This window comes from Bos indicus, chromosome 1 (assembly GCF_029378745.1).
Source record: "Bos indicus isolate NIAB-ARS_2022 breed Sahiwal x Tharparkar chromosome 1, NIAB-ARS_B.indTharparkar_mat_pri_1.0, whole genome shotgun sequence".
Taxonomy (NCBI): domain Eukaryota; kingdom Metazoa; phylum Chordata; class Mammalia; order Artiodactyla; family Bovidae; genus Bos; species Bos indicus.
The window spans coordinates 72,880,720-72,907,595 of record NC_091760.1 but is presented as its reverse complement, the minus strand read 5'-3'; the positions used below and the strand labels follow the sequence as shown (position 1 = coordinate 72,907,595).

The 26,876-nt window shown below is 37.6% G+C and overlaps 1 protein-coding gene across 5 annotated transcripts in view; it reads right to left on the bottom strand.

Moving 5' to 3' along the window:
• Nucleotides 1-26,876, bottom strand: part of ACAP2 (ArfGAP with coiled-coil, ankyrin repeat and PH domains 2) — a 171,905-nt gene that overhangs the window by 40,452 nt on the left and 104,577 nt on the right. For all 5 annotated transcript variants that reach the window (XM_070789553.1, XM_019957630.2, XM_070789558.1 and 2 more), the window contains 5 exons: nucleotides 23,452-23,635; nucleotides 18,605-18,649; nucleotides 13,991-14,086; nucleotides 7,261-7,335; nucleotides 682-794 (listed from right to left, as the gene is read on the bottom strand). In XM_070789553.1, coding sequence (XP_070645654.1) covers nucleotides 682-794; nucleotides 7,261-7,335; nucleotides 13,991-14,086; nucleotides 18,605-18,649; nucleotides 23,452-23,635 — 513 coding nt within the window. The remainder of the gene's footprint in view (nucleotides 1-681; nucleotides 795-7,260; nucleotides 7,336-13,990; nucleotides 14,087-18,604; nucleotides 18,650-23,451; nucleotides 23,636-26,876) is intronic.

The following is a 26,876-nucleotide window of genomic DNA, read 5'->3' as shown; positions in this document are numbered from 1 at the left end:
TATAATAAAATATTTTACACATTCATTTTAAAGATATTTACTTGATCAACATTTATTTTTAAAAATCAGTTTAGAAAAAAATATTTTTCAGTAGGCATCAAGTTAACAAAAAAGGAGCACCAGCTACCACATACACTTCACATATAAAACTCATCCCATATTCTAAAAAGCCTGGTTAAAGTTATTGAACAGATCTAAAAACCAGGATCACCTCACTTAAAGATTCACAAGCCAAAATTAAGTAAATATGTACATAAACACACATATAAAGGAGGAACCCAAAAAAGGAAAAACAGCCCACTTGTCTTATTCTCCCATTATACTCAATATATAACTTGCAATCAGATCTATTTTATAACAAATATCAGAGGAAGCTCACATTTAAAAACTTATTCATTGTAGTAACCTAGTCATTACAAACCAAGCATTATAAAAATTCTCCTTGCTTCCCAATTTAAACTTTGCTTAAATTTTAGAATTTAGATTTGCTAGTGTTATTTTTCACTTGCTTCTTAAGGCCTTATTCCTAGAGGGGCAACTTATCTCCAATACACATAGTTCAGAAAAGTTACTAGGGACTGTGAATTTAGAGAATTATGAAGGAAAGAGTCACTAAACCATAGAGAAAGTCAGAAAACTGAGGATATGGAAAGAGCAAGACCAGTGTTTGAAATATATTACCTGTTCCAAGTTTTGAAGGCATTGCTGGCACGTTTGAACAGATAACCTTCCATAACAATGCCATTTGCAGCATCTACGTTATATTCTAGCTTAGAATCATCATTGGAGAAATCCTAAACAAAATAACACATTAAAAAGTTTGTATGGTTTTTACTGATTTCCCTAGACAAATCTATCCTAGAGAAACAGCTCAAACAGTAGAAAAGCATTGTATTAGGATAGTTAGATCAACAACATTCCTAAGTGGAGACCTAAATGTTCAGTAACAGAAGAATGCTTCAACATATTAACATATTGTAATTCAGTGGACTATTATGCAATAACACAAACGATTATACAGAATACACATTAAAAGAGAAAAGCAAATATAAAAATTTTATAAATTATATAACCTGGATAAATAAATTGTACACACTGTGATTAAAAGAACAAAATAATATGTATAAAAATAGACAAAGGGAACAACATGATATTCTATGCGTGTTGTTTTAAATGTTTTCATTTAATCCCAATATTGATGTGTCTGCTAACAATTTTTTAAAGGAATATATGTATTTCTACTTGGGATTAGTTAAATCTACCACTATTTTCTAAATATATTACTATTATGGTAGTTTTATATTGTTATAGTGTTATACTGTTTTTGGTAGAAACAATAACTCCACTATTTGGGGGTTCAAAAAAAGAAATACAAAAAGTTTATTTTTGCAAAGAAGAAGTACCACAGTGTGAAGTACGCATTCCTAGCTCACTTTTTTATAAGGATTATAAAATCACTCATAGTCATCTTCAATCATCTAACCATTCTAGTTTTCACTTGAATGCAATTCAAACTTTCAGTTTTCCTCCAAGGAGCCACTAAATTTTAAAATCAGAAATTCTATATTTAAAATATTTCCTGGTGACTTTCCAAAGTAATTTCAACAAAACTGAAAAATCATTGTGATCTCCAAATTGAAAACTCTAAAAATCAGTTTTGAAACTTCAAAATTACTTCTGGACCAATAAGCAAAATTAGAATGCTATACTATTAGAGAGGAGTAGACTTCCATCTTGAGAAAGATTTTGGTAGAGACTGGATGACCATCTGCCAAGAATGTTGGAATGCAGGGGCTCTGCACTGGAGGAGAAGCAGAGTGATAATCACCTACTGCTGCTGCTGCTTCAGTCGTGTCTGACTCTGTGCGACACCATAGACCGAAGCCCACCAGGCTCCCCCATCCCTGGGATTCTCCATGCAAGAACACTGGAGTGGGTTGCCATTTCCTTCTCCAGTGCATGAAGGTGAAAAGTGAAAGTGAAGTCACTCAGTCGTGTCCGACTCTTAGTGACCCCATGGACTCCAGCCCACCAGGCTCCTTGGTCCATGGGATTTTCCAGGCAAGAGTACTGGAGTGGGGTGCCATTGCCTTCTCCGGATAATCACCTAAGAGCTTTCTAAATCTGAGAGTCCATGATGATGGGAAAAGGAGCTAGGCACATTTCAGAATTACACACAAACACTGTTGATATATCTCAAAACTTAATCGTGAAGGACATGATCATCCAAAATAATCAAATGAAATAATCTGTAAATGAACTGCTACATTTCTTTCTGCTTTTACTTTGGGGGAAAAAAATCAGGGAAATTTTAATTCCTTCATTTAAAATTTATTTGGAGCTATAATTTATTTAATTATGCTGACAAAATTAAATCAGCAATAGATATAATCGAGTTTGGCAACATTCCAAAGATTTCTTTGTAACATCAGGAGCTTGTCTTATCAGGAGAACTTGAAGCTTTGGTGCGGAGCCCAAGGAATATAAGTCAAGACAATGAAGGGACTCAAATGAGATTTTCCCTTTTGAAATTGCAAGCAAGACAAGAAGGACCACTACAAGCACTTTGATTCAGGATTATTTTGAAAGTCCTAGCCAGCAAGATAAACCAAAAGGAAAGGATTATTTGCAGACGATGTGACTGTACACATCCAAAAGAATTCAAAGGTATATTAGTGGTAGTAGTAAAGAGAGCTTAAAAAGACTATTACTGGTTTAAAAATCAACACACAAATATCAAATTTTATTCTAATAGACAACCAAAGTAAACAGTGAGAAAATATATTTTTAAAGGATAACATTTACAATAACATTTCCAATACAAGTATCTAGAAATACACCTACCAAAAGATAAAGAAAACGATGAAATTTTGTGAAGGATGTTTAAAAAAATGAATGAACAGAGAAATACTCAAGGCTCATGAACTGGAAGACATTTAAAATAAAGATATTAATTCTTCCCCAAATTCATTCACAGATCCAATGCAAAGCTATTTTTATGAAACCTGAAAAGCTGCTGTATTTATATGGAAATACAGAACGTTAGCAATTTACTTTTTAAGAAGGGAAGGTAGGAGGCTTTGCTTTGTCAGATTATCAAGATACGTTGTAAAGCTAAAATAATTAAGATAGCATGGTATTGGTATAATTAAGACAAAAAGACCAATGAAACAGAATAGAGTCTGAAACAGACCTCACATGTATGGAAATGTCCTACATAAAAGAGTATACAACACTGAGTAGTTGGGGAAAAACAAACTTTTTAATAACTGAATCTAGATCATTTAGCTGGAGAAGGCAATGGCACCCCACTCCAGCACTCTTGCCTGGAAAATCCCATGGATGGAGGAGCCTGGTGGGCCACAGTCCATGGGGTCGCTAAGAGTCAGACAAGACTCAGCGACTTCACTTTCACTTTTTACTTTCATGCATTGAAGAAGGAAATGGCAACCCACTCCAGTGTTCTTGCCTGGAGAATCCCAGGGACAGGGGAGCCTTGTGGGCTGCCGTCTATGGGGTCTCACGGAGTCGGACTCGACTGAAGTGACTTAGCAGCAGCAGCAGCAGCAGCAAATCATTTAGCCACCAATGGGAAAATAAAAGGAAAGTGGATCTCTACCTCAAACTACACACACACACACACACAATCACAGACTGATTAAAGGCCTAGATATAAAAAGCAAAGCTTCCCAGGTGGTGCTAGTGGGAAGAAGAATCCTCCTGCCAAAGACGCAGACTCAAACCCTGGATTGTGAAGAGAGCATGAAAACCCACTGCAGTATTCTTGCCTGGAGATTCCCATGGACAGAAGCCTGGCAGGTTACAGTCCATAGAGTCTCAAAGAGTCAGACACAACTGAAGTGACCTAGCATGCATGCACAAACACAAGATTTTACAGGAGATACACTGTTGTGATCTTGGGTTGGGAAGGACACAAAAGGCACCTAACAGAAAAGATATTTTTAAAACTATGTGAAAATTTAAAATGTGTATACCCCAAAGTGGGACTAATGTCTAGAATATTTGAGGATACGATCAACAGTTAGTTAGACAACCTGGTGGAAAAATGGGAGAAAGACTAACAGACATTTAACAAGGAAGATATCCAAATGACCAATAAACATCAGAGAAGGTCATTAGTGACTAAAGCATAAATTAAAACCACAAGATGTCCATATCTACCCACCAAAATAGGCAAAAAATTGAAAACTCTCGCAATATGATGAGGTGGCAAGGAGCAATGGGAACTCTCACACAGTTCTGCTTACCAGGAACGGTATAACATTTTGAAAAATAACAGCATTATCTACTAACATGGAACATATACACACACATGCACATACGCTATGATCCAGCAATTTTATTCCTAGGTCTAAATCTATCAGAAATTCGTGCACATATCCAAAAGGCATGTACATGAATGTGCACTGCACCACTGTTTCTTCAACTGATTGATTTCAATTCCAAAAAGTCTAAATAATTACATTAGACATACTTTTCCTTGCTTTTTAGTTTGATTAGGTCTTATCCTTTTTTTACCTGTAATGCAGCCTTGGGTCAGCATTTAAGGGCAAAAAAAAAAAGATTAAGTATTCATAATAAGCAAAAACAGCATTACTCTCTTTAAGGAAAACAATAACTGACCACTATTTAAAATCTAATTCATTAATCAGATTTAATAATCTACTACTCTTGGACATTCAGTATGACACTGACATACACTAGGGAAAGGTATTAAAAGATGCATAAGCCTGGTGGACACGACTGAACTGAACTCAACTGAATATTCATTAAATAATCCAGTTTAAACAAATAAACATGCTTCTAAATATCATGACCTCTCATTTCAATTAAAAATGATTGGTCTCAATTCTTAAAAATCTTTCCATAGTAATGTCATTAAAACAAGTTATCCAACCAAAAGTGATTCAACTTTAAACAAAATAAAACATGGAGGCAGTCTTACCTGACTATAACTAGAAGAAATAAATTAAACATTATCTGGTAAAATGTTTACCATTAAACATTACCAAAAAACATTATCATTTACCATTAAACATTTACCAAAAAACATTATCTTCCCCTTTTTAAAAAATGCTTCTCTTTGAGTATTAACAACACATCACCAAAAAAAATCTAACTTTTATTACTGATTTCACTTTCATTTTTTTTTTTTCACTGACATCTTCTATATTAGATCTAGTTTACTGGAATTTTAAATTCTAAATAAACCATAACAAAAGTTGATTTGACTGCTCGATACCAAGAGGATAGATTTCTTAAAGCAATACTAGATGACATCTTTTTTTTTTGTCTTTTTAGAGAGGTTGTGATGGCAGTCCCCCACTACCAAAATTTATGCAGTCATGTTTCCCACACTTGGGGAAATTGCAGGAGAGGGATGAAAAAGCCTCCCCTTGGGAAAACTACCCTCATAATCGTGGTATTGCTCTGCCAGGTAAGTACAGAAGACATCTTTTCACATATTTTTTACACACATTCAACCGCCGGTTCTATTCTTTTAGTTTCAGATGACTACACATACAAAAAAAAACTACACTGACGACTGTATAAAATACCATTATACTGAGTTCCAGGTATATCATATTCAAAGCTTTTAGCACACAGAAATAAAACCTGGTTACATATTTAAATCTTTTTTTAATATTCATTTTTAAATACATATTTTTCAGATATTACTTTACCTAGGCTTAGGTAAGTTAACAAGAAATGCAAGTGAAATTTCAGCATTACTTGAGAGGGTAAGTGTTGCCTTAGAGTGACTGCAGCTGGAAATTCCTAGTAACACACACACACACAGGTGCTTCGGTGTTCTTCAACTTCTGTTCACCTCCACCTACGCTCCATCAACCACTGCTACCTTCCATACACACATACACACACACACATTTTACAGGGGTTGGTGATATCTTGCGCGCATGCAGGCTAGGTCGCTTTAGTCATGTATGACTCTTTGCGTCCCTATGGACTGTAGCCTGCCAGGCTCCCCTGCCCCTGGAATTCTCCAGGCAAGAATACTAGAGTGGGTTGCCGTGCCCTCCTTCAGGGGATCTTTCTGACCCAGGGATCGAACCCACGTCTCTTGTGTCTCCTGCAGTGGCAGGTGGGTTCTTTACCACTTGCTCCACCTGGGAAGCCCTGGTGATATCCTAGCTGAAACTATAAGCAGCATTTTAAACTCTAACTAAGGGCCTTCCTGGCACAGAGCGCGGGCGGCTGCGACGGCGCACAGAGGGCGGCCGAGATGAGCTACCCCACGTCCAAGGTCAGGAGCAGAAGCCGGGAGGACCCCATGACCAAAGGGCGGCGGCCAAGAGGAGTTACCCCACGTCCGAGGTCAGGGGCAACGGCCGAGAGTGCCAGGCTGCGACGGCGCAGAACAGCCGAGAGGAGCTACCCCAGGTCCGAGGTCAGGGGCAGAGGCCGGGAGGAGCTACCCCACGTGCGAGGTCAGGGGCGGACGTGGAAGGAATGATGCTAAAGCTGAAACTCCAGTACTTTGGTCACCTCATGCGAAGAGTTGACTCATTGGAAAAGACTCTGATGCTGGGAGAGATTGGGGGCAGGAGGAGAAGGGGACGACAGAGGATGAGATGGCTGGATGGCATCACTGACTCGATGGATGTGAGTCTGAGTGAACTCCGGGAGTTGGTGATGGACAGGGAGGCCTGGCCTGCTGCGATTCATGGGGTCGCAAAGAGTCCGACACGACTGAGCGACTGAACTGAACACTGAAGGGTCTTCCCAGGTGGCCCGAGTGGTAATGAACCCACTGGCCAATGCAAGAGACCTAAGAGGCGCAGGTTCGATCCCTGGGTCAAGAAGATGCCCTGGAGAAGGAAATGGCAACTCACTCCAGTATTCTAGTCTGGAGAATTCCATGGACAGAAGAGCCTGGCAAGCTACAGTCCATAGGGTCGAAAAGAGTTGTACACAGCTGAAGTGACTTAGCACGCAAGGGCCACCTTTAAATCAGTTAAGGCCCTAAGAGACTGACGTTTTTATAAACTTGTTCAAGAGCATGGCTCTCAAATATTTTGATATAAAAGAATAATAAAATACATACCTCAACACTGGAAAAATATTTTATGCTTTACAAAAAAAGGAGGAATTCATCTATAAATTTAATTATTAAGGCAATTCAAAGGATTTATTTCAATGTGATACCTTGCTGAAACCAATAACCAAAAAATTGTGTAAAAAGGGAATTAATCATCTCTAACTTCTCCCCTCAAGTACCTTTTGTTGAATGGTGGAATGTTTTTGCTCCATTTCTCTTTTCTCCTTTGCTGCATCTACAACCAGTCGATCCAACTGCAAAAGAAAATAAAGAGTAAATAAGAGAGACTTAAAAGTTGAAAAAGCAAGATACAGTTACTTTTCAAAAATCATATTCCAAATAAGTCAGTCAACTTAGGTTTACCTAAAAAGGCATTTTGGCTACAACCATAAAATGAAAGTTCTTTTTTTTCTGGTTTCATATCCTCTTTGAGAATGTCTAAAACTCCTCTAGGGAAAATGTTTCTGAGAACAATCACATATCAAGCAATTGTGACAGGTGGCCTTGCCTAGGGTACAACAATGATAACGAGTTCACTCCTTGAATTAAGGAGAATGACTCTAGATTAAGTGGCCAGCTGATACGCTCAGCAATGCTAGCAGTTTCTATCAAAGACAGAAAGAAGATACACTGGTGATTTTTTTTTCCGCCAAATAGCAAAATCTAGCAGCTAATTTAGTGGGTGCTGGCACTCACAAGTTCAACATAACAGACACTTCCAATCATTCAAAATGCATGATGCTTTCAAGCTGGCTTCCTAGTATTATAATAAAATCTAAAAGGCAGAAAAAATAACTCAACAGATAAAAGAGAAAGAAAATAGAATAGAGTAGAGTAGAATAAAACAGGAAAGACGTCATTCCTTAGGTTAAGGTATAAAATCATCAATTTTTCTTTTAAAAAAATTTTAAAACTTATGAAATCATAAAATCCCATTTCATTCTTGTTCCTTCCATCAGAAGCGAAATACCTGATTTCCAGTATTAATACAAAAGTACTAGTTTCCTGAATTCCTCTTTGCTGGAGTAACAAACAATTAGGTTTAAAATATTTCAAGAGACTCATAAAGTTAGAAAATGAACTTATTTTCAGGGGAAGGGATAGTTAGGGGGTTTTGGATGGACATGTACACACTGCTATATTTAAATATATTTAAAATATATCTAAAATGGTTAACCAACAAGGACCTAATATATAGCACATGGTTAATGCTATATGTTATGTGGCAGTCTGTACAGGAGGGAGGTTTGAGAAAGAATGAATACGTTTATACATATGGCTAAGTCCCTTCACTGTTCACCTGAAACTTTTAAAACATTGTTAATCAGCTACACCCCAATACAAAATAAAAATTTCAAAAGAAAATAAATAAAATATTCCATTAGGTGTGTCTACTATTCTAAACAGTGATGTACGTAATTTCATCTTTGAACACCCATCACCTTGAACTGACTGATGTGTGATAAATGACTATATATGTTGATATCAACAAAGTATGGAGAAAGATGCTTTCATTGATATCTTTTAAAAACAAAACTGAAATAGGCCTTCTTAAAAGACTATGTGATGTTTATTGACTCTCTATCACAAATGGTTTTTTTTCCCCTACAGGAGACTAATTCTGGCCACAGAATCTTAATATCACTGAATAATAATAAAGATCCAAAAGAAGATATATGGAAACAGAACTATCACTACTACAAACTACTCTCTTTAGACGGCAACTATACTACTCCACTTTTGGACCGAAGGCACACACACCACAGTGACATGTCACGCTGATGTAACGGGTAATGCTGCACTAGGAAACTGTCCTCAACGGTTTTTTATAGTGAATGAGTGAAATAATCATTATATCCTGCTTTTAAAGCCTTTAATTGAATGACATATAAATGTTTTTCGTACATTCAGGCTGAACTGCAGCAGAAAGGCACTTCCAAGATTCAAACTGATATTTTAAAACTTGCACGCACGCACCTTCCACACCAGTGCTACAGTGCCAGTGATGGTAGTAAATTGTCAAATTGGTAGTAAATTTCTCAACTGTATCCCACTCCACTGCTACTGCAGCAGAAAAGAGAAAAAATTTCTCTCCCTCTGTCGGAGCAAACGTATAAAGAAAAAGATATCTTTCAACACGGTGAAGTGTTGGAGGACGAATGAGTTGGAGAGATGCAAAGGCTGGCAGTCCTATCCTCTAGGGGATGGATACTGGATCAGGAAGAGAACTGGAGCAAAGCAGCATGTGCCCCGTGTTTCTGTGAGTATTGCACATATGAGGTTAATAGACGCCTATAACCAACCAGGTGCCCCCAATCCTGTACTTATGTTCTGAATTTTGTCCACGTCTACCACCTCAAGTTTCAATACTACTTCTGCTTTTCAAATTCTCCCATTCCCACTTGTTTTAAATTTGTGCAAATGTAATAAATAGAATAATACCTTAAATAAAATCTTCCTAAAGCCCACACTCCTCTCTAGTTACCAACTTCTCTCTCTCTTTCCTTCACAATACAACTTCTTAAAAAATTCTCCCTATTCTCCATTTGCCCATATCATATTCATCTATCCATGGTAATTTAGCTTTTACCTCTTAGACCCTCAACTCCGACAGAAGTAACAAATAACCTTCTTGTTGCTAAATCTAAGAGGCAATTCTCAGTCCTAGGCTTACTAACCCTTCCTTCCAGTCCTTGAACTGACAACCACCCACATCTTTCTGAGACACTCTCTCCTTGTCTTTTGCTACCATGGTCTCCTGGTCTTCCACCTCTCTCCCATCAATGTTCTCATGGAGCCCTCTTACCTAGCCATTTCTTAAAAGTAGGTCATTCTGAGGAATCTGTCCCAAGTCAAATTCTCTTTTATTCCACACTTGTGGACCTTAATTTTCAAAATTAAAAGTACTAGGCATGGTGCTTGGTCACTTATCTTTTTTTAAATAGGTTGATATTTTTGAAATATCTATTAACTCTCCTTGGTTCAATTCATATACTCCTGTGACTGCAATTAGCAATTATATATTATTGACTTTTTTAATGTTTCTCTCTCTTGAATTCTAGATATACCCAGTTAGATGTCCTATTCCCAAACTCAATACATTTAAGCTTCTCATGTCCCTCCACTCTCGAATTGAGTACATATTCCTCAACTCTATTTATCTCCACCCCTACTGCCACGACCCTAACTCCAGATACCATAAACTGGCACCTCCAACCAGGCCAAACACTATAGGCACTAGAGTTTAGATGCTTCTCAGGGACATGCAAAATTACTTGAGACCTGGAAGGGTAAAAACTGCAAAACTGAAATTAATAAATGTCAAAATATACAATTATTGACACTAGTCAACTATAATCCAATGCATTTTTTTAATATTATACTTAATGTAAGATGAGGGTAAAATCTAATGTTTGCTAAGATGTCAGTAGTACCTAGAGGATTTCCCTGGTGGCTCAGATGATAAAGAATCTGCTCACAATGCAAGGGAGCCGGGTTTGATCCCTGTGTCAGAAAGATCCCCTCAAGAAGGGAATGGCAAGCCCCTCCAGTATTCCTGCCTGGAGAATTTCATGGACTTTCAAGTAGTAGTTGAGGAGCCTGGGGCCTGGTGGGCTACAGTCCATAGGTCGCAGAGTCGGACACAACTGAACAACTAATACACAACACCAAGGGCCTAGGAAGGTCCTGTCTTCTTCCCAAATCTGGGTTGGATATACTACTTATACGTTGCAGTAACATATGTGGTGGAGACCGCTATCCATCTCCCATATCCATTCTCTCTTCCTTTCTTAACAACAAAATCCCCAAATTCTAGTAGGTTAACATAGTTACATGCATTAACACTATTTCCCAGCTTTCCTTGAAGCTAATGGGACAATGGAACATATGCAGAAGTGGCATATACAATCCCTGGGAACTATGCTGAAAGAGAGGGAACAAATCTTTCTTTTCCCCTCCACCCTATTGGCTACAATTTGGATATGATGGCTAAAGCCTGATAAACCACTCTGAACCATTAGGCAGAATCCAAAGATATAATAAGCCTGGGTCCCTACAGATTAAGTGACCACAATACTAGACCTTTCGGAGAAGGCAATGGCACCCCACTCCAGTACTCTTGCCTGGAAAATCCCACAGACGGAGGAGCCTGGAAGGCTGAGGGTCGAACACGGCTGAGCGACTTCACATTCACTTTTCACTTTCATGCATTGGAGAAGGAAATGGCAACCCACTCCAGTGTTCTTGCCTGGAGAATCCCAGGGACGGGGGAGCCTGGAGGGCTGCCGTCTATGGAGTTGCACAGAGTCGGACACGACTGAAGCGACTTAGCAGCAGCAGCAGCATATTAGACCTTTGATTTTACATAAAAGCAATAAAATTCTATCCTGTTTAAAGCTCCTGCTGTTTGTGGTTTTCTATCACATGCAAACAAAATCTAATCTCAATTTATATACCCAGATCGGGCACTTAGCACAGAGATTAATAGTGTGGTAACTTGTTATTTTCTTCCAGTAGATTAAGCTCTATAGAGGCAAGGAAGAGCAATTCTATAATTCATGACATATACCTTACACACCACCTTTCCCCCACAACAGCCCAACACACACACACACACACACACACACGCATGCATGCACCATATTTATTTTTGGTCAACGAATGCAATTATCATTTTGCTCTTACTTTTTCCCCATTTCTCTAAACTCTATTTTTCATCCTTAATCCCTTTCCTCGAAAAGTAATCTGAACCACTTTGGGAAAGAAAACCAACTGAAAATTGACAGAAATCCAGGAAACTCACCAGTCAACAAAAAAAGAATGTCTGGGAACATATTTAACATGAAATTCTGATTGTTGCTATTGTTGTTTAGTTGCTCAGTCGTGTCCGAATCTTTTGCAACCCCATGGACTGGAGCCCATCAGGCTCTTCTGTCTATGGGATTTCCCAGGCAAGAATACAGGAGTGGGTTGCCATTTCCTTCTCCAGTGGATCTTCCCAACCCAGGGATCGAACCTGTGTCTCCTGCATCGGCAGGTGGACTTTTTACCACTGAGCCATCAAGGAAGCCTGAAGTTCTGATCAGATAATCAAAAATAATTTGGACATAACAAAATTTCTATATAATGTTCTTATATATAATTCATGCATGTCTATGTGTGTATAAAATGAAAAGTTACCTAGAGTTCTTTAATCTTAAAATTCTAAACTTTATTATTATTCAGGGACTTCCCTGGTGGTCCAGTGGCTGGGATTCCATGCTCCCAATGCAGGGGGCCAGATCCGATCCCTGGTTAGGGAACTAGATCCCATATGCCTGCCACAACTAAAATCCAGGGCAGGCAAATAAATAAATAAATACGTTAAAAATAAAATTTTATTATTTAAAATAGCAAAACGCAAATATCTTTGAAAATAAAAAAGAGTTATAACTAAAATAAAATACCAATTAGGATAGTAACTCAATAATCCAAATGTAAGAAACAAAAAAATAAATCCAGCTATGTATACTGTAAAACAAACACTTTGTTTTAAAACTCTTCTTCTCAGTACCCTTATATAACTATCTACAACATATTCTTTAACTTTAATCTCATTTTTGGTTACACACTGGACTCACATAAATCTGCTATAAAAACACCAAACTTCTACACTAAATAAACGAAATGTCAAATTTCCCAATTTGCTTAATCTCTTTAAAAATACAGGTACTAAAACAAAGACTACAAAACAAACAACTCAAACTACATCAAACTAAAAAGTTTCTGCACAGCAAAGCATCATCAAAATGGAAATGCAACCTACCAAATGGCGAAGATATTTACAAATCATATACTTCATAAGAGGTTGATATATAAAATATATAAAGAACTCAAGACAATGCAACAGCTAAAAAAAAAAAAAATCCAATTAAAAAATGAGGAGAGGACCTAAATAGACATTTTCCCATGGAAAACACACAGATGGCAAACAAGGGAGCAAACGTCACTAATCATGAAGGACTTCTAAATTAAAACCACAATGAGATATCCCCTCACATCTGTTAGAATGGCTGTCATCAAAGACAAGATTGTCAAGGATGTGGAGAAAAGGGAACCCTTGTGTACTGATGAGGAAAATGAAATTGGTGCAGCCACCATTAAGAACAGTAAGGAGGTTCCTCAAAAAAATAAAAATAGAACTACAATATGATCCAGCAATTCCACTCATGGGCATTTATCTGAAGGAAATGAAGACACTAACTCGAAAAGGTATCTGCGTACCCACATTCACTGAAGCATTACTTAGCCAAGATATGAAAGTAACCTAAGTGTCCATCAATAGACGAATTCAAAAATGTGGTATTAATATACAATGCAGTATTATTAACCCATAAAAAATGGGGAAGGCTGCCTTTTGCAACATGGATGGATGCTGAGGGCATTACACTAAGTTAAATAAGTCAGACAGAGAAAGACAACTACTGTGTGATGGGAATGAACTGATAAGTGGAATTAAAAAAAAAAAGAACTCATAGAAAGAACAGACTGGAGGTTGCTAGCGGTGGGTTTTGGGGGTGGGCAAAATGGGAGATGAGGGTCAAAAGGTACAAAACTTCCAGCTGTAAAATAAACAACTCCTGGGGATGTCAAAGACAACATGGTATTTATAGTTAATAATAGTGTTTTATATATGTGAAAGTTGCTAGAGAGTAGATCTTAAAAGTTCTCATCAGAAAAAAAAAATGTATAACTATGTAAGGTAGATGTTAACTAGATTTATATGGTGATGATCATTGTGCAGTATATACATACTAACATATTAAATTATTTTACTGTATACCTGAAATGAAAATGTCAAATATATACACTTAAAAAAAAATACAGATATTGGCATATAACACAGAAACAAGAAGTACAGCACATTACCTGTGCACCAAGATCCTTCATATAGGGCCCAAGTTCACTAAACAGATCATATCCTTGATGGAAGAAAGCCAAATGGGCATACATAAAGGATAACATCTAAAGGAGGAAAAAATGATCACCATTTTTGAATCAATTCTTAAATAAACATTCTGAAACTTAAATTCTGATCCTATGTATTGTTAAAAAATTATTTCACCAGAGCACAAAATATCAAACCATTTAAAATTAAGCTGAAACATTTTTCTTAAAAGGTTGCAATAATTCAAAAAATCAAGTTTTCAATAGCATCACCATCTTTTCAGGTACATTATAAAATGTCTATGTATCTTTCAACAAAACTCATTGGCAAATCTTAAATTACAAATAAAACATCAAAAGATTAGAAGGTGATATAAGCTCTCAAAACAATCACAAACACTTTACAACCTGTAGATCACTAAACATGAAATAGGGGAATGCTCATTTTTTTCTCAAAAATACCAAAATAAAATGAGGCAACAGGCTTTGCCAATATGGCGATTTTGTTATATTCATTCCAAAAATCCAAAACTGTCATTAATGGGTTAAAATTTTTTCTGTTTTCCTATATTTTAACTATTCATGAGAGAAAAAAAAACTCATTTTTATTAGTTAAGTTTTCACATTAGAAGGAATTAAATAACTCAATCACAGGACTGAAAGAATCCTCTGAATAGCCATGTTATTTTTAGCAAAAAGAGACATCTGCTTAGTTCTCTGAAATCTAAAATAGGTCATAAGGTCCTTAATACTCAAGAATCCTTGAAAAAAAATTATTTTGAAAGAGAAAAACCAATAAAATAAAAAACAATGACAAAAGGACAAAGCTCACTAAAAGACGATTCTGGAATTAGATGTCAGTCGTACAATTTCGTGAATATGATTTTTTAAAATTATGCTTAATTTATATATATATATATATAATTATATATAAAGAACGATAGTTACAAGTACATAAAAATGTACAATATGCCTGCACATCAAAATGCATAATAAGTGTATTAAAAGATAAACAATAAACTAGGAAAAAGCATATGACAAAGGGTTAATAGTCTTAGTAGGTAAGAGATGTTACAAATTAATCTGAAAAACATGAAGATCCCAACAGGAAAAGAGACAAAGGACATAAACAGAAAACATAAATGACCAAGAAAAAAGGGGGGAGAGGAAGGGGGACAATCATACTCATTTATATCAAAGAAATCCAAAATTAAACATTAAGATGAAATTTTCTATCTATCAAATTATGGGCAAAGTGGGAAAAATCAACACCCAGTGTTGTTAAAAGATGCAGAAATGTTCACTCTCACACACTATTAGTGAAAATTTTGTGTAACCCTTATAACTTGAGAGTACTTTTTAAAAAGTCTCAATAAATGCTTAAATTCTCTAAGTAATATCTTACCTTAATCTATCTGAAGGAAATAATCATATTATTCATTAGGATGATCACTATATAATGCTACATTTCATGTCAAAAACAGGGAAATTACTCAAAAGTCCTTTAAAGGGTAAAGTTAATCTATGATAATATTCAAGGTCAGAATATTAAAAAGCAGAGACATTACTTTGCCAACAAAGGTCTGTCATGTCAAAGCTATGGTTGTTCCAGTAGTCATGTATGGATGTGAGAGTTGGACTGTGAAGAAAGCTGAGCACCAAAGAATTGATGCTTTTGAACTGTGGTGTTGGAGAAGACTTTTGAGAGTCCCTTGGACTGCAAGGAGATCCACCCAGTTCATCCTAAAGGAAATCAGTCCTTCATTGAAATCAGTGTTCACTGGGAGGACTGATGTTGAAGCTGAAACTCCAACACGCTGACCACCTGATGCAAAGAACTGAGTGACTATAAAAGACCCTGATGCTGGGAAAGATTGAAGGTTGGAGGAGAAGGGGACGACAGAGATGAGATGACTGGATGGCATCACTGACTCAATGGACATGAGTTTGGGTAAACGCCGGGAGTTGGTGACGGACAGGGAGGCCTGGCATGCTGCAGTCCATGGGGTCGCAAAAAAACACGACTGAGCGACTGAACTCAACAAGGTCAAAACTGTAACCCACAAAATATATCCAACCCCACTACCTGTTTTTGGATGGCCAACGGGCTAACAATGGTTTTTGCATTTTTAAATGGTTAACGAAAATGAAAAAAAAGACACAATATATTAATGACGTAGAAATTATGTAAAATTCTAACTTCCATGTTGATACTGGAACAGTCATGCCATTCATTTACATACTGTCTATGACTTCTTTCTCATTACAATAGCACAGCTGAGCAACCGCAACACAGATCATCAGATCAGATCAGATCAGTCGCTCAGTCGTGTCCGACTCTTTGCAACCCCATGAATCGCAGCACACCAGGCCTCCCTGTCCATCACCAACTCCCGGAGTTCACTCAGACTCATGTCCATCGAGTCAGTGATGCCATCCAGCCATCTCATCCTCTGTCATCCCCTTCTCCTCCTGCCCCCAATCCCTCCCAGCATCAGAGTCTTTTCCAATGAGTCAATTCTTCGCATGAGGTGGCCAAAGTACTAGAGTTTCAGCTTTAGCATCATTCCTTCCAAAGAAATCCCAGGGCTGATCTCCTTCAGAATGGACTAGGTGGATCTCCTTGCAGTCCAAGGGACTCTCAAGAGTCTTCTCCAACACCACAGTTCAAAAGCATCAATTCTTCGGCGCTCAGCCTTCTTCACAGTCCAACTCTCACATCCATACATGACCACAGGAAAAACCATAGCCTTGACTAGACGAAACTTTTTGGCAACGTAATGTCTCTGCTTTTGAATATGCTATCTAGGTTGGTCATAACTTTCCTTCCAAGGAGTAGGCGTCTTTTATGGCTGCAGTCACCATCTGTAGTGATTTTGGAGCCCAGAAAAATAAAGTCGGACACTGTTTCCACTGTTTCCCCATCTATTTCCCATGAAGTGGTGGGACAGGATGCCATGACCTTCGTTTTCTGAATGTTGAGCTTTAAGCCAACTTTTTCACTCTCCACTTTCACTTTCATCAAGAGGCTTATGGACCCCCAAATCTAGTATGTTTACTACCAGGCCCTTCAAAAAAATGTTTGCTCAGTTCAGTTCAGTTCAGTTCAGTCACTCAGTCGTGTCCGACTCTTTTCGACCCCGTGAATTGCAGCATGCCAGGCCTCCCTGTCCATCACCAACTCCCGGAGTTTACTCAAACTCACGTCCATCGAGTCAGTGATGCCATCCAGCCATCTCATCCTCTGTCGTCCCCTTCTCCTCCTGCCCTCAATCCCTCCCAGCATCAGTCTTTTCCAATGAGTCAACTCTTCACGTGAGATGGCCAAAGTATTGGAGTTTCAGCTTTAGCATCATTCCTTCCAAAGAACACCCAGGACTGATCTCCTTCAGAATGGACTGGTTGGATCTCCTTGCAGTCCAAGGGACTCTCAAGAGTCTTCTCCAACACCACAGTTCAAAAGCATCAATTCTTTGGCACTCAGCTTTCTTCACAGTCCAACTCTCACATCCATACATGAACCACTGGAAAAATCATAGCCTTGACTAGACGGACCTCTACTATATTCACAAGGAAGAATTCTATCTAGCCAGAAAGGTCATCATTAAATAAAAAAATATTTAATAACACATGATGATTTTGGAGTGTATTAGTACAAAAAAAATTACAGAAGAGTATGTTCAGATTCCTATTTTGTTTTGCTTTAAAAAAATTAAACAGCATTTTAAAAGGTAGATATAAATGTTCATGTACACACACAAATAGGCACACACATACACATAAAAAAGACAAAAATTACATCAGCCACAACAGTGGTTCTCTCTTGGTAGTAGCATTTGTAGCACTTTTATTCTTTCTTCATACATTTTATTTTCTAATTTTCTACAAATAATACACACTGCTCTCAGTCTCGAAAAGGAAGTGGATGTAAACAGGAAGTATAATGTACTCATCTGATAAGAAATAACATAAATATTAACAGAATTTAGGAAAAAGCTAGCTGGGGACAAGGATCAAAAACAATTTCAGTAAACCTTTAGAAGGAAAAAAATTTTCAGTGAACAAAATCAGAGAAGAAATTATTTCTAGGGTCTCAAAATACAAAAGACTATATTGTCCATACCACTACCACCCTCTGCCCACCTCCTTGTTAGCTTTAAGACAAAAAAAAAAAAAAGGCAAATAAGAAAATCACTGTTCTCACGCCTTCACATTTCAACTTGTTTGTTTTCTACCTGCATTCCAAAAAGCTGATACATCAACAACCCTAAGGGGAAAATTCTATAAAATGATGCTATTTATGTATGCTCTCAATCTCAAATATATAAATGTCTGCTTTAAGGAACTTACAATATATTAATGGATGAGACATATATAAATAACTGTAACATAAAAAAACAAACGAAAAAAGTGGTTTAGTGACATGTAAGAAGTATACAAACATCATTAAGAAGATCAATTATAAACTTGGAATAAATAAGTCAATAAACAAACAAACATATATACATATACATATGATGCTATTTTAAACACTTAAATATATACATTTAACTTCATATTAAAATATATAGAACATCATTTCAATAAATATCTTACTGATTTCAGGATTTCTGATCTCCTTTTTGATTGAAGGACATTAATCTGAAGGGAAAACGAACTTGGTTAATCACTTATACACTATTTAAAAAACTAATCCAGAATGCAATGTTGTAAAATTTGCTTATTCTAATGGTTTAATACTTTTCCAGAAATGTAAATAAAAACAAAGTTTGACTTTTTCAGCTTTTGACCTGCTTTTTGCAAAAACATTTTTTAGACAAACATACCAATGAAACTCTCATCATTTTTCAACTCAAAGAAAAACTGGCCATGTTGTACTGTACTGATAAAACTATCACCTTGATAAACTTTAAAATTTCTTAGAATTTCATCTTTTCTCCACTCTCCTCACCTAATTGCTCTTTCAACATACATCCTTAATATAAATTCTCACCACTTTCATCACTACCACCAACTGCTATTATCTTTTCTTGACTGTTCAGTCAGTTTAGTTGAGTTCGGTCGCTCAGTCGTGTCCGACTCTTTGCGACCCCATGAATCACAGCACGCCAGGCCTCCCTGTCCATCATCAACTCCCGGAGTTCACTCAGACTCACATCCATCGAGTCAGTGATGCCATCCAGCCATCTCATCCTCTGTCGTCCCCTTCTCCTCCTGCCCTCAATCCCTCCCAACATCAGAGTCTTTTCCAATGAGTTAACTCTTCGCATGAGGTGGCCAAAGTACTGGAGTTTCAGCACTTTCATTCCTTCCAAAGAAATCCCAGGGCTGATCTCCTTTTGAATGGACTGGGTGGATCTCCTTGCAGTCCAAGGGACTCTCAAGAGTCTTCTCCAACATCACAGTTCAAAAGCATCAATTCTTCGGCACTCAGCTTTCTTCACGGTGCAACTCTCACATCCATACATGACCACTGGAAAAACCATAGCCTTTTGACTAGACGGACCTTTGTTGGCAAAGTAATGTCTCTGCTTTTCAATATGCTATCTAGGTTGGTCATAACTTTCCTTCCAAGGAGTAAGCGTCTTTTAATATCATGGCTGCAGTCACCATCTGCAGTGATTTTGGAGCCCAAAAAAACAAAGTCTGCCACTGTTTCCACGGTTTCCCCATCTATTTCCCATGAAGTGATGGGACTGGATGCCATGATCTTCGTTTTCTGAATGTTGAGCTTTAAGCCAATTTTTTCACTCTCCACTTTCACTTTCATCAAGAAGCTTTTTAGTTCCTCTTCACTTTCTGCCATAAGGGTGGTGTCATCTGCATATCTGAGGTTATTGATATTTCTCCCGGCAATCTTGATTCCAGCTTGTGCTACTTCCATCCCAGCGTTTCTCATGATGTACTCTGCATATAATGTACATTATATACTCTGCATATAATGTACATCTGCATGATGTACTCCTGACTGTTACTATAGTCTAAACTAGTTTGTTTCCACTCTTGACTCTTTACACTTCATTCTGCACACAGCAACCAGAGTGCTTTTTTGAACAATAAATAAGATCGTGTATGTTTATCTTAAAGTCTTCCAACTCCCAACCTGCTGCTGCTGCTACTGCTAAGTCGCTTCAGTCGTGTCCGACTCTGTGCGACCCCACAGACGGCAGCCCACTAGGCTCCCCTGTCCCTGGGACTCTTCCAGGCAAGAACACTGGAGTGGGTTGCCATTTCCCAACCTACATCTCCCTATTGTAGCCTACAAGGCCCTTTGTGAAGAGGCTCCTGCTACCGCTCCAACCTAATTTTCTACTACAGTACATTCCCCTTTTCTGTACTCCAACCACAGCCCATGACTATTCCCACCTCAAGGCCTTCATACTATTTGTTTTGTCCTCATGTCATGATTTTCTGCCCAAACAGGCATGAGGCTCTTATCCATAAGGTCCAAACTTAAATACTATCTCCTCACAAAGGTTCAAATTAGGCCTTCAAGCACTCTTTAGTGTATCAACCCTATTTATTTTCCTTTTAGTACTCTTAACTACCTTACATTTTATTTACTTATGTCATTTCCCCAGCTAAAACATAAGCTCCATGACATCAAGGTCTTGCCTTATTCCCAGATGTATTCTCCAAGTTGTATATATTAAGCACTCAATAAATATTTGTTAAACAAATTAATGGACCATAAATAAATATTTTAATTAGACCAAACTATTGAAAGATCAGTAATTACAAAATTTGCCTTCTACGGTATCTCTCCCAACTTTAGAAATTCACAACAAGCATTTTATTTTTGTCCGTTATTATATATCAACTTAGTGAAATTAAATGTTTACAAAAAAGAATCATTCATTCTTTGCTAAAACTTCCCAAAGATTACAGAATATGTATCCTTTTAATATGTCCTTCCCAGTGAATATTTTACCTGTTATAATTTTAAAGCACTGAGCAGAAAACAAAAACAGGCCCCCAAAAATCTAATAACATTGCTTACCTAAGCACTAGTTTATTCTGCATGTCTGTTTCAAGGTCTATTCAGTTTTGAGAACTAAAACAGTAACTTCCAAATGCTCTAAGTAAAAGCTTAGAAAAATGTTAAAAATACCTCTGTTTGACAATGAAAAACAGCATACACTTGAAAAAACAAAAGTATATTAAAATATTTAGAGAAGTTAAAGCATGACAAACTGTAAATTTGAATATTTATTACTTAGTATTCTCTAAAACAGAGAGTTTGGCCTTATAATGAAATAATACAACAGTTCTCATTAGAAAAATTCAAACAAATAACTTACAAGAGAGGTGAAGTCCTAACTTAAAACTACTAGAGGGACACCAAAGGAAATGGATAGTTTACAATGTGTAAATTTGACAATAATCAATATTTTAGCTAACTGTCCCTCCCCAAATAAAATTTTAAATTAAGTCATCCACTCTTTCAAAAAACACTACCTATCTATTTTCTAACCACTTGACTAGACAGAAGGAATATAATCTAGGTGTAAGAAAGACATATTAATAAATAATCACAATAAATGAGAGAAGTGCTCTAACAGCAATGTGTATGACAATAATACGGCAGCACAGAGGAAACAGAGACAAGATGACTCATTTGCTGGGAGAAGTTTGAGTAGTTCTGACCACAGAACACAGAATGGATTGCTAAAGAGCAGGTTAAAAGTAATGCAGGAAAGATCAATTTTTATGAGAACATCTGAATACTCCAGAAAAGAAACAATAAGAATTCGGGCTGCAGCAGATTGAGAAAGAACAGATTTAAGAGGTACACAGAACTTTTCAAGGCAATTTCGATTGTTACTTGTAGTAGCTAAGAATGAGGAGAATATCTAGTATGATTCTCCAAGTCTGGCTTCTATGATTAAGAGGGTAACACCACTCAGTTTGGTAACAAATAAGAAGCCATTTGAGAAGACAGATTTCAGTTTTGGACACAAAAGGGACAAAGTACTTCAGGAGAAAAGTAGATTTCATCATCTATATATGGAAATAATTCAAGCAAAGGACATGATGAAACTATAAGGAAAATCATAAAGTCAGAAAACAGGAAAACCAAAGATGGAACCCTAAAAGTCAGATTGCAAAGGTGCACAAAGGAGTTATGATGTTATGATCATACAATGTGAAAAGAAACAGAAGTTATGATGACGGCCTGAAAGTGGCTTAAGATCAAGATGAAAGTAGGTCTCAAGAAAGAGAGTGTAGTCTACTATTTCAATAGAACACAATAGTCAAGTCGGTTAAAAAGTAAAATATTTCTAACGAATGAGACCTTAACGCAAGCCATTTCAGAAGAATGGGGTAGACAGAATCTCAGTGCTCATATTACAGCAGGAAGTGGTATAAGTGTGAGATAGATAAGAGGAAATAGGAAATACAGACTACTCCATTCTGCTGCTGCTGCTAAGTTCTAGAAGTCTTTAATTAATAGACTGTACTTTTAAAAATTTATCCTCCCACTTACTGAGTAGGAATTTAATAGAAAAAAATCATAAGGTCACTTTCTACTATTTTTGCAAAGTTAACTGGGTAGTTTTTAATCACTAATTTGCAATATGGTTACTTCAGGATTTTTTAACGAAATACTCTGTGACCATTGTTAAGTCAACAATCTAAAGGGACTTCTCTGTCTTAGATCACCTGGCATCTTATCAAATATCGATCTCTACTTTTCAAAAGCAGCACCTAATGCAAACATGAGAACATTATTTCTAGAAATATTTTTCATTTGGCAATATGGTGAGCCCTTTGTATCTCTAGAATCCACTCTAAAGAAATAATCAGAAGTGTTGCAAGAGATTTATATACAAAGATATTATCATTAAGTATTTACTGAAAACTGTATTTTAAGTATTGCCAGCAAAAACTGGCAATTATACATCTAATAACTGGATATTAATTAAATTGACACAGTATATCCACAGAATAAAATATAGCAATTAATAATCCTTTTACTGATATTTAGAAAAGGAAAAGAGATAATGTTAATTGAACAGGGGAAGAAATCAGAACTTAAGGTATACACACATGTATAGGGCATATGCAGATAAACACCCAGACACATGAAAATTTTTCACAAAAGAACATGGCTTAATTTTAAACTAAAAGAAATAGCATAATTTATTCCCTTCAATGCAATCACTCAAAAATAACGACATGTTTGGTGGTGGTGGTTTAGTCGCTAAGTCATGTCGGACTCCTGCAACCCCCTGGACTGTAGCCTTCCAGGCTCCTCTGTCCATGGGATTTTTCAGGCAAGAAAACTGGAGTGGATTGCCATTTCCTTCTCCAGGAGATCTTCCTGACCCAGGAATCAAACCCAGGTCTCCTGCATTGCTGGCAGATTCTTTACCAACTGAGCTATGAGGGAAGCCCAACATGTTTAGTAAGCAATTTTTGAAAACATATAATAAACAAACCTGAAGTACATAATCGAGGGCTATGTGTCGAAAACATTTTCTTGTTGCTGTCAGAATGTTTGTGGCTTCTTCAACTTCATGCTGTTTGTTTCTTTGCACTTGAGCATTTTTTACTAACGCATTTTCTTTTTCTTCACTGACTTTTTCAAACTGCTTCTTGGCATCTTTGAATTTTCTGAGATCTCTAAAAAAATTAAAATAGTGAAATTTTTATAAAACTTTCTGGATCAAACACTTCAGCAAAATAACATTGAAAAATTTATTCTTATGTTGCCATATTTATTTATTTATTTGCAATGATACTCAATAGTTCTTCCAACTAATACATATATTAGTCTATGAGCACATAATATTCCCTAATATAGTCAACTAGCATTTCCTGACTTAAATTTATACAATTCAAATTAAAAAATGAATTATCAAATTAACATTACAGAAACATAAAAGGCAAAGTTAATTTGTTTTTTCTAAAGACAAATTTTGGGACATGCACTAATATCTAACCAAATGATTTTTAAACAGTAGCATATACCACAGGGAACTTGTTTAAAAATGCAAGTTCCAAGGGTCCTCTCCCAGAAATTATAGTTCTTTGTGTTTTGGGGATAAGCTCTAGAAATCTAAGGGATTTTCTTAAGACAAGTCCTTGATTTACTGTTATGGGTGGTCCTATTGTTGTTTTAGTCACTGAGTCCCGTCCAACTCCTCTGAGGCCCCATGGACTGTAGCCTGTTATGTTCTTCTGTCCATGGGATTCTCCAGGCAAGAATACTGGAGTGGGCTGCCTTCTCCAGGGGATCTTTCCAACCCAGGGATCAAACCAGAGTCTCCTCCATTGGCAGGCAAATTCTTTACCACCTGAGCCATTGGGGAATAGTATACATTACAAAGGTATGCTGCTGCTGCTGCTAAGTCGCTTCAGTCATGTCCGACTCTGTGAGACCCCATAGACGGTAGCGCACCAGGCTCCTCTGTCCCTGGGATTCTCCAGGCAAGAACACTGGAGTGGGTTGCCATTTCCTTCTCCAATGCATGAAAGTGAAAAGTGAAGTCGCTCAGTTGTGCCTGACTCTTAGTGACCCCATGGACTGCAGCCTACCAGGCTCCTCTGTCCATGGGATTCTCCAGGCAAGAGTACTGGAGTGGGTTGCCATTGCCTTCTCCTACAAAGGTATAGACCACATTTAAAGAAACAACATTTATTTCTTATTGAAGAAAATTAGTAGGCCAAAAGAAGGAATAAATTTTACAAATACACACATATAATACTGTCTAAAAGAAGTGTGTGTACTGTGTGCTCAGTTCAGTTCAGCTCAGTCACTCAGTCGTGTCCGCCTCTTTGCGACCCCATGAATCACAGCACACCAGGCCTCCCTGTCCATCACCATCTCCCGGAGTTCACTCAAACACACGTCCATCGAGTCAGTGATACCATTCAGCCATCTCATCCTCCGTCGTCCCCTTTTCCTCCCGCCCCCAATTGCTCCCAGCATCGGAGTCTTTTCCAATGAGTCAACTCTTCGCATGAGGTGGCCAAAGTACTGGGGTTTCAGCTTTAGCATCCAGTCCTTCTAAAGAACACCCAGGGCTGATCTCCTTTTGAATGGACTGGTTGGATCTCCTTGCAGTCCAAGGGACTCTCAAGAGTCTTCTCCAACACCACAGTTCAAAAGCATCAATTCTACAGCGCTCAGTTTTCTTCACAGTCCAACTCTCACATCCATACATGACCACTGGAAAAACCATAGCCTTGACTAGACGGACCTTTGTTGGCAAAGTAATGTCTCTGCTTTTCAATATGCTATCTAGGTTAGTCATAACTTTTCTTCCAAGGAGCAAGCGTCTTTTAATTTCATGGCTGCAGTCACCATCTGCAGTGATTTTGGAGCCCCAAAAAATAAAGTCTGCCACTGTTTCCACTGTTTCCCCATCTATTTCCCATGAAGTGATGGGACCGGATGCCATGATCTTCATTTTCTGAATGTTGAGCTTTAAACCAACTTTTTCACTCTTCTCTTTCACTCTCATCAAGAGGCTTTTTAGTTCCCCTTCACCTTCTGCTCAGTCATGCCCAACTTTTTGTGATCCCCTGGACTGTAGCCCACCAGGTTCCTATGTTCATGGGATTTTCCAGGTAATAATACTGGAGTGGGTTACTATTTCCTACTCCGGGGGACCTTCCCAACCCAGGGATCAAACCCAGGTCTCCTACATTGCAGGCAGATTCTTTACAATCTGAGGCACCAGGGAAGCTCAGACTATTGAAATGGATACTATAACCCTTTGCTGCTAAGTCGCTTCAGTCGTGTCCGACTCTGTGCGACCCCATGGACAGCAGCCCACCAAGCTCCTCTGTCCACAGGATTCTTTAGGCAAGAATACTGGAGTGGGTTGCCATTGCCTTCTCTATAACCCTTTACTAGTACATAATTCTTTTAGAGGGCTTCCCTGGTAGCTCAACTGATAAAGAACCTGCCTGCCAATGCAGGAAACACAAGAGATAAGGGTTCGATCCCTGAGTCAGGAAGGTCCCCTGGAGAATCAAAAGGCAACTCACTCTAGCATTCTTGCCTGGAAAATTCCATGGACAGAGAAGCCTGGTGGGCTACAGTCCATAAGGTCACAAAGAGTCAGACACGACTCAGCACGCATGAGCCACCTGGGAAGCCCTCTAAAAGAATTATGTACCAGTAAAGGGTAACAGTCTGAAAATCTGAAACCTCCATTCATTAATGACCTTAGGTAAATACATAACATCCCTTTGCTTTTACTTCTTCTACCAGGGAATTAGGCAAAATAATTTGAAGACGAATAACTTTAAAATAACAAAAACAATAATAAAATATGCCTAGCAAAGACTTTAAACTCTTTATAGGAAGTGATAAATTTTCATGTATATATACTATAAGGACATTCTGAATATTTTATGAAATAATTTATAAACAATCTGCAAGAGATCACCTCCAGTACAACAAATTCTAATCTACTAAGACAGAAGTGCATTATGAGCTCTGCCACTATTTATAGCTTGTAATACCTGAATTAGTTATGACCAACCTAGACAGCATATTAAAACGCAAAGACATGACTGTGGCAACAGAGGTCCATCAAGTCAAGGCTATGGTTTTTCCAGTGGTCATGTATGGATGTGAGAGTTGGACTATAAAGAAAGCTGAGCACCAAAGATTTGATGCTTTTGAACTGTGGTGTTGGAGAAGACTCTTGAGAGTCCTTTGGACTGCAAGGAGATCCAATCAGTCCATCCTAACGGAGATCAGTCCTAGGTATTCATTAGAAGGACTGATGTTGAAGCTGAAACTCCAATACTTTGGCCACCTGATGCGAAGAGCTGACTCATTGGAAAAGACCCTGATGCTGGGAAAGATTGAAGGCAGGAGGAGAAGGGGACGACAGAGGATAAGATG